Consider the following 13,091-nt stretch of genomic DNA (forward strand, 5'->3'; position numbering starts at 1 on the left):
GAATCTCTTATTTCTGGAGGTTACATGCGTTTCAGAAAAGATGAAGATAACTATAGAGTTCTTAGAATTCAATTGAATATAAATATTTGACTTCTGTATCATAAATGCCAATACAGAGTTTGTTATTGGAAAGCTGGATGTGTTCTTTGAATCTGGCCATGAAAAAGATATGCTGTCCCTTTTAGGATATGTCTGCTAAGCCAGTGCAAAGCCAACAGACTTGGGCTCATGCTACCCCACTAAATATAGCTGTGTAGATTGTTTTTAAGTTGCAGCTTGTGCTAGAACTTGGGCTCTGAAACGCGCTTCCCTCTCTAGGCTTCAGAGCCTGAGCCACGACATCTACAAGCTATTTGTAGTGTGGTAGCACGAGCCCTGTGAACCTGAGTCTGTCACCCTGGGCTCAGAGGCTCGCTGCCCCAGGCTGTGTAGATGTATCCTTAAAGACAAAGACCACATCATCAAGCAGAAGTAAGTTTATTTCAGTTGCTTTAAGCTCCATTGATCAAATGCTACACTGCATTAAGAAACTGCATTGTAATTAGTTAGTAAATAAAGTGAGCTGAGCTTTGCTTCACTTGACTGTTTTTAAGCCATGAGCAAAACTTATGTAAACGTGTTTTGGTATATATCAGTGGGGAGTGTTTGTCCCCTCAGTGAATGTAAACTGCTCCTTAGATCTTTGCCATAAACAGTCATGCAAGGAATTTTAATACCTGTAGCATGAATGAAAAGTGCGCGTATCGTAAGTTACTTGATGTTGTAAAGCTCCTTTCCATGTTTTGAGTGGTGTTGATAGTAGTGTCTGTATCTTATGTGTGTGAATTTGCATATATGTTTTTCACACCCTTTGTGGGGGTGTGGATACATATTTTTATATAAGCTCTGATGTCCTTCTTCACTGCAATAACTAAGCACTAAAACAGTACAAAACCGTGTGTCAGTTACTATACATTATAGGAAAATAAGCTATTTTTATGATAGGAAACATTTACTATACCTAATCTATCAAGATCACCTGCTATTCCAGTTTAGTACCTTATCATTTAAAGAGATGTTGAAGGATGACGGTTCCAAAATATGACATTTACCTTGAAAGGACTCTTTCTTTTTCATGTAAATCTCCTTGCCAGTGTTGGTGGGTTTTTTTATTGTCAACCCTCCAAAAACAAGGGTTGTCACAGCCTTGGGGTGGGAGTTGTTAGGGTGGGAACAATAACAATAAATACTGTGACCCACATATGCATTTCGTATCACTTCCTTTCTCCCATCTCTTTTCTTGTAAGACAGCATGGAATTGAAAGAGGCAAGAATTTTGCTCTCCCAGATTGCTTCAGAGAGCAAGAAATACATTTATCTCGGTCTTCCGTTGACACTGTTCTTATGATCCATCAGAGAGCTGCCCTAACTAAAACTTACATTGGAACACATGCCTCTCATCGTATGCAGCCTGGGGGGGTTAAGTGGCTTTGCTTTAACTAATAAGGGAACATTTTAGAGCCTTGAAATAATAACAGAATAATACTGACTAGTCCACTCTTAAATCATCTGTTTGTATTTATTGAGTTTTGTTTGACGCATATGTGTGGTGTTTGGGTTTTTTTTTAGGTGCTTACAATGCTGGTCTAGTTCCAATGGCCAGTGTCCTAGCACCAAGCTTACCAGCTCCTCCACCATATACCCCTAATCAAGTGGGATCAGGTAAAGCATGTGTGTCTGTATAAATGTTGGCGTAAACAAATGTTTTTAAATGTGAGAATGGATAACTTATTTCTGAAGTTGTTCTGTCCTTAAATAACTGTTGTTCTCTACATAGAAAACGAAGACCTTTCCAATCAGGCAAAACCTTCCCAAAATCAAGGTAAAGTGCAGCTCTTCAGGGAAAATCTGCTGTATTTTGATGCAATTTAATGCATTCCTTTCAGAAAGTTGTAAATTATTTTTAAACCTCAGGACTTTTAACTTAATCTGAATGAAGATTAATATTTTGTATTTTTAATTGTGTGCCTATTTGTCCAGATAATATAGCAAACAACTAAGACAAAATACTCTTAGAAATGCAGTGCACGGAAATTCATTATTAGCAACTGTTTTTCAGTTGCTGAAAAAATTGCTTTTTGCCTAATCTGGGGCAAGGAGGATTTTTGTGTATGTAAGTCACAGTGGGAGATTTGAATGCACAACCGCCAAATTTTGCTGATAGCACAGTATGTTCACAGCTTGTAACTTGTTTAAATCCAGTATGTGGGGAAAGTTTCATTGCTGCTACTTGTGCCATTCCTATTATATGGCAGAAACTAAAAACAAAATAACTTGAACTTTTTTCAAGCTGAATTTGTCTTCTGTTATGCACACAAGCAAGTAACCAAAACAAAGTAAAATGGCCCTGTTAAAGGAGCTAATATTAAAAATTCTGGGAGAATGTTCTCTGTCTGTTTTGTCTCCATCCTCTCTGCCCAGGTGTAGTTGCTCAGGAATTTTGCTACTTAAAGACATACTTAGTTATACGCTTATGACAGATACACAGGTAAATCAATACAATTAAAAGGACAACATCCTCATTGAAAACCAGAGTACCAACAACAATCCTTGGCTATCTTGAACTTAGATTTCTCTGATACCAACTTTAATGGGTCAGAGCCAAGAACTGTGACCATTAGTTAATTCTAGGGTTGTCGATTATTCGCAGTTAACTCGCGCGATTAACTAAAAAAAAAAAATTATTGTGATTAAAAAAATTAATTGTGATTAATCGCACTGTTTAACAATAGAATACCAATTGAAATTTATTAAATATTTTGGATGTTATTCTACATTTTCGTATACTGTATTCTGTGTTGTAATTGAAATCAAAGTATATATTATTTTGGATTACAAATATTTGCACTATAAAAATGACAAACAAAATAAATAGTATTTTTCAATTCACCTCATACACGTACCATAATGCAATCTGTCGTGAAAGTGCAACTTACAAATGTACTTTTTTTCGTTACATAACTGTACTCAAAAACAAGACAATGAAAAACTTCAGAGCCTACAAATCCACTCAGTCCTTTTTCTTATTCAGCCAGTCGCTAAGATAAACAAGTTTGCTTACATTTACAGGAGATAATGCTGCCCTCTTCTTATTTACAATGTCATCAGAAAGTGAGAACAGGCATTTGCCTGACACTTTTGTAGTCAGCATTGCAATTTATTTCCTTGCCAGATATGCTAAACATTCATATGCCCCTTCATGCTTTGACCATCATTCCGGAGGATGTGCTTCCATGCTGATGACGCTCGTTAAAAAAAAATGTGTTAATTTAAATTTGTGACTGAACTCCTTGGGGGAGAATTATACGTGCAGCATTATCTCCTGCAAATGTAAATAAATTTGTTTGTCTTAGCGATTGGCTGAACAAGAAGTAGGACTGAGTGGACTTACAGGCTCTAAACTTTTACGTTGTTTTATTTTTGAATGCAGGTTTTTTTGTACATAATTTTACATTTGTAAGTTCAACTTTCATGATAAAGAAATTGCACTACAGTACTTGTATTAGGTGAATTGAAAAATATTTTTTTGTTTTTACAGTGCAAATATGTGTAATCAAAAACAAATATAAAGTGAGCACTGTACACTTTGTATTCTGTGTTGTAATTGAAATCAATATATTTGAAAATGTAGAAAACATCCAAACATATTTAAATAAATGGTATTCTGTTATTGTTTAACAGTGTGATTAATCACGATTACTTTTTTTTAATTGCTTGTCAGCCCTAGTTAATTCTTCAATTTGGAGTTCAGGATGAGGTTGTGGAAAGAGAGTCCAGGACATGGGGCACAGATCCTGGTTTTGTAGAAAAGGACAGAAGTGAACCTTTTTCATTTTGTTTGCAAATATCTAAAATGTTTAAGTTTCAGAATATTAAGAGTATTTGCCTATATCAATTTAAACAGTATCCGAAGATCTTAGGGCTGAGTTTTCAGTGGTAGAAAACTTAAGGTTATAAAGGGGGGAGAGGTAAATTTATGATATAACATGGAGTTAAAGAAACAATAAGTTTTGCCTCCTGGGCCAGTGTTCTGTTCATGGTTAAACAGAAAATGTTAATTTCTAAACAAAATATAAAAGTTAGTTTTTAAGGGAAATGACCAGTGATTAGATTACTACATGCCTTATTTCTAATCCACAATGGAGCAAGGGAATTATATTAAAAATAATGGGAACAAAGAACATGATAGCATTTATAGGGAGAGCAAGGTGTTATAAAAATGCTATGGAAGTGACTAGAATTAAAGGGCTCAATCCTTATGTAGTATTTACATAGCACTCCAAATTGGTTAAAACACAGTTTAGCACAAATTTTGGGGTGTTGAGGTCAAACAGTTCTTACTCATGGAAATGCCCACATTGAAGGTGATGGGGCTACTCGCACTTAGTAAGAGTTTCAAGACCCATAATGAGCTCTGAGACACCAGCTTTCAGACCTAGACTTAATGTCCTCTCTCCCATTTAATCTGGTAGTGTGCCTTCCTGCTTTCCTCCAGAGAACATCCCTCTTTATTTACTTTGTAGGGTTGATATAAACTGAAATTCTTGGTGTTAGCTGTAGTTCGTTGGTACTTGAAGATTGGACATTTGATCCTCAGTTGGAACAAACTGTTTTTTAGACTGTTTTTATGGGCAGGTTTCATTGTTAGCTAGTACCACCTGTAGCACACATGAATCTTGTAGTGTACTTCCTGTACCGTCCAGATTGTGATATACAGAATCAAAAACAGTGAAAGATTTAAACCTACCAACCAATAAAATAAAAACCAAACTTCTCCTAAAATTATGTACTCTGCAGTTGTGGACTGGATTCCAACAAACCTCTGTAAAATCCTGGCAATCTACCTGTTCTAGAATTAGCGTAGACCTTCATATAGAGCTCATGTGGAGAGCAGAAATGGTACAAGTGCAGAATGCTCATCCTATTATGGGTGCTGCTAGATGTTAGGGGCAGGAATTAGCTGTTTACCTGTCTTACATACAGATATCTCTGGGAGCATGTTTGAAGATCTAAACTCTCTTGCACTAGCTCATTAAGAAATTGTAAATGCTATAGAGTGGTTTAGACATAATTGCTAGTGCGTGTAATAGATAATCGTTGAAGGGCGACACATAGATACATGTAGTCTACTTACTGTATACTGCTCGGCATGTATCACCTATATGTAGATACCTCTATATTTTATCTTCATAGCCTTCCATGTAGATTGTGTATATACAAACATGTGTTAGTTACTGCTTGTGTATCCTATTTTATAATTATACAAGATGCGTTTGTGTTTAATTGAAACATTTCTGTGGGTTTCAAGTATTCTTACCAGTTTTGTTTCTTTGCAGCTTTTTCTGCACAAGCGAATCAGCTCTTTACTCCTCATGGTTCTAATCCTTCAACACCTGCTGCTACTCCAGTCCCTACCCCATCCCCTGTCAAGGCGATAAGCCATCCATTAGCACCTGCCACTGCAGTCATCCCTGGGATGAGCATGTCTACCCCTGTGCTTCCTGTTTTCCCAGGGCAGGTCTCCTCTTCCATCCATACATCTCAGCCATCAACCCCAACCCCATCTGTCATCAAATCCCTTTCATTGTCTGGTGTTCCTGTCACATCTGTTCATAGTGCAACCTCCATCCCTATTCCTGCAGTTTTCTCTGGACTGGCTTCTATCCCTGCTGCTACGCCAGCTCCACAAGCTTCTTCCACACCATGTGCCACACCTGCTTCTAATGAAGCTTTTGCATCTGTTTCTGCACCATTTGCTGGCCTCCCTTTTTCTGCAACCTCTTCAATTGCTTCAGTTAATAATCCTGCTCCATTGTCATCAGTTTTTGCTGGCCTCCCTTTGTCCTTGACCCCCACTCCTCAAGGGATGTCTAGTCCCATTCCTTCTGCAATTGCTAGCTCTCCTGCCACTAGCATCTCTGGCCCACTTAGCTTGCCTAATCCAATTCTGTCTGTCTTAAAGGGATTTCTGACATCAAATGATACCTCATTAATCAGTGCTTTACCTTCTGCTGTGACAAGTGAGCTTGCCTCTTTATCTGCTCTTGCTAATCAAAGCTCTGAGCCTCCTGCCTCCTCTGTAAACAAATGTTATACCCCATCTGCCACACCTACACCTCAACGTTCTTCCACGCCAGGGCTGGCCATTTTCCCGGGTCTTCCATCTCCCTCTGTAGCCAATCCTAGTTCCACTCCCCCAACATTGCCAACTCAGTCACCATTAACCACTTCACAATCTATTATACCAGTCAGCTGTGGCGCCTCTGTTGCGCTTTTGCATGGTGCGAGCCCTACTAATCCCGAGCATCAGATTTCATCAGCCCCAGTTGCCACAGGTATTCCAGTTCTGGTCAAAACTGAACCCATGAGCCCTACTCTCTCAGCCTTCAAAGGCCCTTCTCATTCGGCTGGCCCATCTCATGGCACGCTAGGATTGTCAGCGCTTGGGCGTGCATATACCTCTGCAACTTCAGTGCCAGTCAGTTTACCTAGTTCCCTTAATCCAGCATTATCAGGTCTCTCCTCTTTGAGTGCTCCCTTAAACAGCTCCACGTCTCTTGCCTCCATTTCCCTTGCCCCACATGCTTCCTCTGCTCCAGTTGCCCCAGTATTTAATGGACTTCCTCCCTTCACGTCTCTGACCAGTAACTTTGCTTTTACTGGTAACCCAGCACTTACACCACCAGTCACTGTCCCAGGGTCTTTGTTAGCCACTCCATCTACAACTGCTTCATCTGTGTCTGCGTCTCATGTGAATTCTACAGCAGCTGTTCTCTCCGGACTCACTGCTTCAGCAACAGTCTCTGCTCCACCCTTTCCGCTTAACTTGTCCAGTGCCGTCCCCTCCCTATTTTCTGTCACCCAGGGGCCTCTGGGATCATCAAACCCATCCTTTCCTGGTTTCCCTGTCTCTAACACACCCACTGTCACTCCAGCTCTCCCTTCTTTCCCTGGCCTCCAGGCATCTTCTACAGTAGCAGCAGTTGCACCGCTGCCGGCAGCTGCCACAGCCCCATCTCCGGCTCCGGTCCTGCCAGGGTTTGCCTCGGCCTTTAGCTCAAACTTCAACTCTGCACTTGTTGCACAGGCTGGGTATGTTTCTGTTTCTGAAGGAGGTCAAAACCATTTCTTTCTCAGCAAAACACTGATTTACTTTAGACATAGATGGTATTTCCAGGCATAGTTATAAAGTACTTTTAATATTTTAAATGCTTACTTCAGCAGTAGATTTTCATCTGTCTTTAGAATTTAAATGAGGAGGCCAGTCTATTTTGCAACTAGTGTACAGGATTACAGTTTCTATAAGGTCCAATCCTGCAAGGTGATGAGTGTCCTCAGCTCCATGTTGAGGGTACTTGGCATCTCCTACAACATGCTAGGATTTTGCAAGAATGGGTCTAAAATATGTATCAATTGACATACTCAGGTAATAGCAGACAATATCCTAGCCTTTTCTGTGTCAAGAAAAACATCCAGCACTACATTTTCACCTACAAAATATTCATGCACAAGCAGGTAACCGCACACAAGATACTGGCTTGCATGCTCAAGTTGCATGTGTGTACCAGTGTTCTGGCTTGTACATGCAAACATCGTGTGGGTGGCAGCTTAGGTGTTCTGTTTGGGAAACTTAGTTAACTGAGGTTTAGAAACCCTGGTGCTCTAGCAAGATAAGAAATCTAGGATAAAATATTGTTGAAAGTGTTCCTAATGACTTCCATGTCTTGATTATTTCAGCTTGACTTCTGGGCTGCAAACCCCAGGAAATACAGTTTTCCCTGGACTCTTGTCTCTTCCTGGTATCCCTGGATTTACCCAAAGTGCCACACAGTCTTCCCTGCAGGAATTGCAGCATAGTGCAGCAGCGCAATCAGCGCTACTACAGGTAAGCTGCATATGTCTTGATATTTCACTGCCTTAAGGCCCCACCGGAGTATTAATTGTTCAATATCAAATCTTCGCTTTTAGAAAGCACAGCTTACTTTAAAGAATTGGCTACAAGGCTGATACAGTACACTCTGATAATCCAACATCCAGTTGTCTGAAGATAGCTGTTAGTCCTGTCCCCCAAGAGCATCATCAATGGCACTTCAGCTGACTTTCTATAAAGACTGTGGATGTGTCAAATTTTTTCTTATGGGTGGCATTGTAAAAGTGGGGAGGAGGAAAGAAGGGGACAGATCTGACTTGTAAAATGTGTGATATCTTGATCTAGTGCACTGACCTGGGTTCTGTTCCTAGCACTAATTTTGCGATTTTAGGCAAATCACTTAATCTGTGCTTCATTGGTTTTTACAGACAGAGAAACCGTTTGCTTTGTAAAGTCTTTAAGATCTACAGATGGAAAATGATAAGGGAACAAAGAATGACCTAAAGGATTTTAAAATTATACCCATATATATTGTACTAATAGAAAACATTGTTCTTGTTTGCATGCTTTGATCACTGAAATTATAACTTAAATATAGATCTTAGTTAAAAATACAATAAGGTTGTGAAGGAAGATTTAAGATTAGAAAATTAGTGAAACTCTTCTTAAAACCTCAGTCTCAAATGAAGCCATCTGGAAAGCCACCCCTCTTTACCGTCTCTGTGAATCAGACTGCTTTCCTAGTGTTCTGTAGTGGCTGTAGTGTAGATATACCCTGAGTTACACCTAGGAAGGAACATAAAAGGCAATAAGAAGAGGGTTTATGAATATATCAGGAGCAAGAGAAAGACAAAGGAAAGTGTAGGTCCTCTACTTAGCAGGCCAGGAGAGCTAATAATGGACAACATCAAGAAGGCTGAGATGTTTAATGCCTATTGTGCTTCATTCTTCACTAAAAATGTAAATTGTGGCCAGATACATAACAAAATTAATATTTGCAACAAGGGGTAAGAAATGCAAGCTAAAATAGAGAAAGAGCAAGTTAAAGAATATTTAGATACGTTGGATGTATTTAAATTGACAGGGCCTGATGAAATTTACCCTAAAGTACTTAAGGAATTGGCTGAAACAATCTCAGAACCATTAATGATTATCTTTGAGAACACATGAAGGATGGTTAAGGCCTCAGAGGACCGGAGAAGCGCAAATCTAGTACCGGTCTTTAAAATGGGGAACAAAGAGGACCTGGAGAAATTATAGACCAGTCAGCTGAACTTGGATACGTGGAAAGATACTGGAACAAATTATTAAACAATCAGTTTATAAGCAGGTAGAGGATAATAGGTTGTAAGGAATAGTCAGCATGGATTTGTCAAGAACATATTATTCCAAACCAACCTAATTTCCTTCTTTGACAGGGTTACTGGTCTAGTGGATATGGGGAAGCTGTACGCATGATATCTTAATTTTACTAAAGCTTTTCATACAGTTTCACAGGACATTCTCATAATCAAACTAGGGAAATGCAGTTTAGATGAAATTACTGTAAGGTGGGTGCAAAATTGGGTCAAAGACTTACTCAAAGAAGTAATTATCAATGGTTTGCTGTCAAACTTGGAAGATGTATTGGTGTGTGTGGGGAGAGTCCATAGGGGTCTGTCCTGGGTCGGGCACTACTCAATATTTTCATTAATGACTTGGATAATGGAGTGGAGAGTGTGCTTATAAAAATGTAGCAGAGGTGGCAAGCACTTTGGAAGACCGCATTAGAATTCAAAATAACCGTAACAAATTGTCTTGAAATCAACAAGACAATAAAGACAAGTGCAAAGTACTACACTTAGGAAAGAAAAATCAAATGCACATCTACAAAATGGGAAATAACTGGCTAGGCAGTAGTGCTGCAGAAAAGGATCTGGGGATTACAGTAGATCCCAAATTGAATATGAATCAACAATGTGATTCAGTTGCAAAAAGGGCTAATATCATTCTAGGGTGTATTAACAGGAATATTTTGTGTCAAACACAAGAGGCAATTGTCCCTCTGTATTTGGCACTGATGAGGCCTTAGCTGGACTACTTTTTCCAGTTCTGGGTATCACGCTTCAGGAGAGATAGGGACAAACTGAAGAGAGTCTTGAAGAGAGTCTAGAAGAGAGCAACAAAAATGGTAAAAGGACCTGATCGCTGAGGAAAGGCTAAAAAACCCCCAACAAACTCTGTATATTAAGTCTTGAGAAAAGAAGACTGGGAGCGGGACCCGAAAAGTCTTCAAATTAAGTTAAGGACTGTCATAAATGGGGCTCAATTGTTCTCCGTGTCCACTGAAGGTAGAACAAATAATGGCTTAATCTGCAGCAAGGAAGATTTAGATTTAGATTTTGGGGGGAGAGATAGCTCAGTGGTTTGAGCATTGGCCTGCTAAACCCAGGGTTGTGAGCTCAATCCTTGAGGGGTTGTTAAAGAACCGCCTACGCTTAGATATACTTCCTTCCCATCTCCCTCCTCTGCAGCACACCCAACATGCTATTCTGAAACTTCTCTTGTTAAAAGTTCTGTACCATGAACAGGAATAGTTCTCTGCATGGCTTTTTGCTTTTTTAAAAGTTCCTTCCTAACCTGCTTGTTTTCTCTTTATTGAAGGCACATTCAGCTTCAGCTCTAGAGAACTATCCAGCTCAGCCTGATGGTTTTACTAGCTATCCCTCTGCACCAGGAACACCGTTTTCACTGCAGACAAGTCTACCCCAGAGTGGATGGCAATAAATATCATCTTTTTCTTGACAAGCAAGACATATTTGAAGACTGAAGTGGTGGCTTGACAGAGCCTGATCCTGTTGCCATTAAGTCGATGGCAAAATACCCATTGACTTCAATGGGGACATGATCTGGCCCAGAAATTGGGACAGAGAAGCAAGAAGAGAGTGAAGAGCTTCTGGGAAACTGTTCTTGTGTCAGATTACAAACAAATCCATGATTACTCTTGCTTTTAAACAATTTGGGATGTGATCCTGTGATGTGCTGAACATCCTCAACTTCCTCTGTAGCTGGGGAGATGGGTGTTTGGTTCCTCATAGGACCAGGCCCTTTAAACACAGACTTCCTGTGTCAGCCAAACGGTATGGGGAAAATGGTATTCTAAATAGTGTGTGGTATTTTTCACCCATCATTCTTTTCAAATTTGTATGGTACGTGTGGTAATGTAGAAAGAACATCTAGATTGAAATTAGACACTTAAAGCTGTAGACAATCCTTAGTGTAGATGCACATCTCTCGTTACCATCAGTAAGAGTTATGTGCACAGATCAAGGTCCGTGTATGGCTCTTGGGATTTATTCTCTCCTTCATATGCATGAGTAACTCTTCATTAGTATCAGTAGTATGTCGAGGGGAGACTAGATCAGGTTCTTAAAATGCCATATGAAATATTGTTGTGGACCTGCTGCTGAACTGAATACTCCTCTATCTGAGTCAGAACAGAAGGAAGCAGACAATGATGCTGTACTGTATTCTGGGATAGGAATTAGTTACTTTTAATTGAGTAAAGTTTAGCTAGTGAGGAACACTTCTTTACAGAAATGCAAACAAGCCTTTCATTTTGTCTCCAGGATATGCTCTTTAACATCCCCCTATGTTAATGGAAGTAATTGTATTGCACATAGACTACCTATCCATCACTGTTTGCTGCAGGCTTTTGTGACTGTTTACAGTCATGGACCAAATTTTGCTCTCACACTCATGTAACCAAAGTTTGGTTATATTCCGTGGAATAGCAAGTGTGTAAGTGAGTGCAGAATTTGGGCTATGGATTTTTAGCATTTTTCCTTGGAAAACGTACATGATTTTAAAGGTAAATAACTGAATTAACTGCATTGGCTAGGAATGGTATGACACAGCATATGGAAAGGTCTTGCTTTGTAAGTAAAATGCAGTGTGTGCACTCATAATAATTGTAGTACCTGTGGCAGTGTGTAACACATCATTGAATATCATCTGTTTAAGAAAAACTCTTGATCAAGTTCTAAAAGACAATAGAGATGATATGCAATCATGTGATTTTAAAATAAACTGTAGAAGATATACTGTAGAACAGTTCTGCACCTAGAGTTTTACTTTTTTAAAGATGGATTCTGCTGGAAGACGTTGCTAATGTATTTTCTTTCAATGTGTGAACAAACTTTTTTAAAACATTAATGGGAATTCCTGTATTAGTTTTTAACACAATTTTTTAAAATAAGTTTACACTCATGGCACAAAGGCTTTAGTGACTATTTGCCTAGTAGTTTATAAAAACACTTGAATAAACAATTTTTTACAAAAAAATTTCCTAAAGTTTTATCTTTAGATTAATCGAAATGAGAGATCCTATGGTATAATGTAGAATTTTATGCTGAATATAATTTAGTTACTTAAAAACAAACAGTGCGATAATACAACAAATATTCTGCTGAGTATGTCTGAATCAGACCAGTATTTAAATACATTTGATTCTATAATACTTTAAACTGTATGTAACTGTCAACAGCAATAAGAGTGACACAGCTGTTTTCAAATGTCTGAAATATAACTTATCAGTGTATGAAAATCTTCCAAAGCAAGACAGAACAGTTGCTGCATACATGCTTTGATACTGAAGCTGGGAGAGGAGATGTCTCTTCAATGTTTTCTTCAACTTGGGCCCAATCCTAGAGTGTGCAGCTCTCATTTTTCTTCGAGGTCATCTTGTGGGTTCAGCTGTCTTTTTCCAAAACTGTATTTCATTGCACAACTATTACTGTCTAGCACTTGGTTAGTTTTCCCAGGAGGAGGAAGATAAGGTAACAGATAAGGTTTTTTGTTTCAATTTAATATCTTGGAAGGTATGCATTGTGTGCTAGTGAGGATAGATACTGTCAAACATAGAGCCTGCACCATTTTGGGGGTTAGGGTATGGAGTACATGTCCAGAAACATTAAGGCAATTGGCCAAATTTGGATCTAGTGTAAGTGGTTGTGACTCCATTGAAGACAGTGCAGTTGCTATACCTGTTTCCATCAAATCCAAATTTGGCCATGGTATATTATGTCATTGAGTTTGCCTGTAAAATCTCTAATCTTCTTATAGTGGTTTACAACAAATATTAGGCATCAGATATGATACTTGTATACAATACATAGAAAATTTGAAAATTTGGCTGTGGTTT

General features: G+C 38.9%; 1 protein-coding gene across 2 annotated transcripts in view; it reads left to right on the plus strand.

The window, feature by feature from the left end:
• PROSER1 (proline and serine rich 1) overlaps positions 1-12,232 on the plus strand; it is a 28,272-nt gene extending 16,040 nt beyond the window's left edge. For both annotated transcript variants that reach the window (XM_034758567.1, XM_034758568.1), the window contains 5 exons: positions 1,609-1,701; positions 1,817-1,861; positions 5,376-7,131; positions 7,777-7,924; positions 10,553-12,232. In XM_034758567.1, the coding sequence (XP_034614458.1) occupies positions 1,609-1,701; positions 1,817-1,861; positions 5,376-7,131; positions 7,777-7,924; positions 10,553-10,675 (2,165 nt within the window). In that variant the 3' untranslated portion in view covers positions 10,676-12,232. The remainder of the gene's footprint in view (positions 1-1,608; positions 1,702-1,816; positions 1,862-5,375; positions 7,132-7,776; positions 7,925-10,552) is intronic.
• The last annotated feature ends 859 nt before the right edge of the window (positions 12,233-13,091 follow it).

Source organism: Trachemys scripta, chromosome 1 (assembly GCF_013100865.1).
Source record: "Trachemys scripta elegans isolate TJP31775 chromosome 1, CAS_Tse_1.0, whole genome shotgun sequence".
NCBI classification, from domain to species: domain Eukaryota; kingdom Metazoa; phylum Chordata; order Testudines; family Emydidae; genus Trachemys; species Trachemys scripta.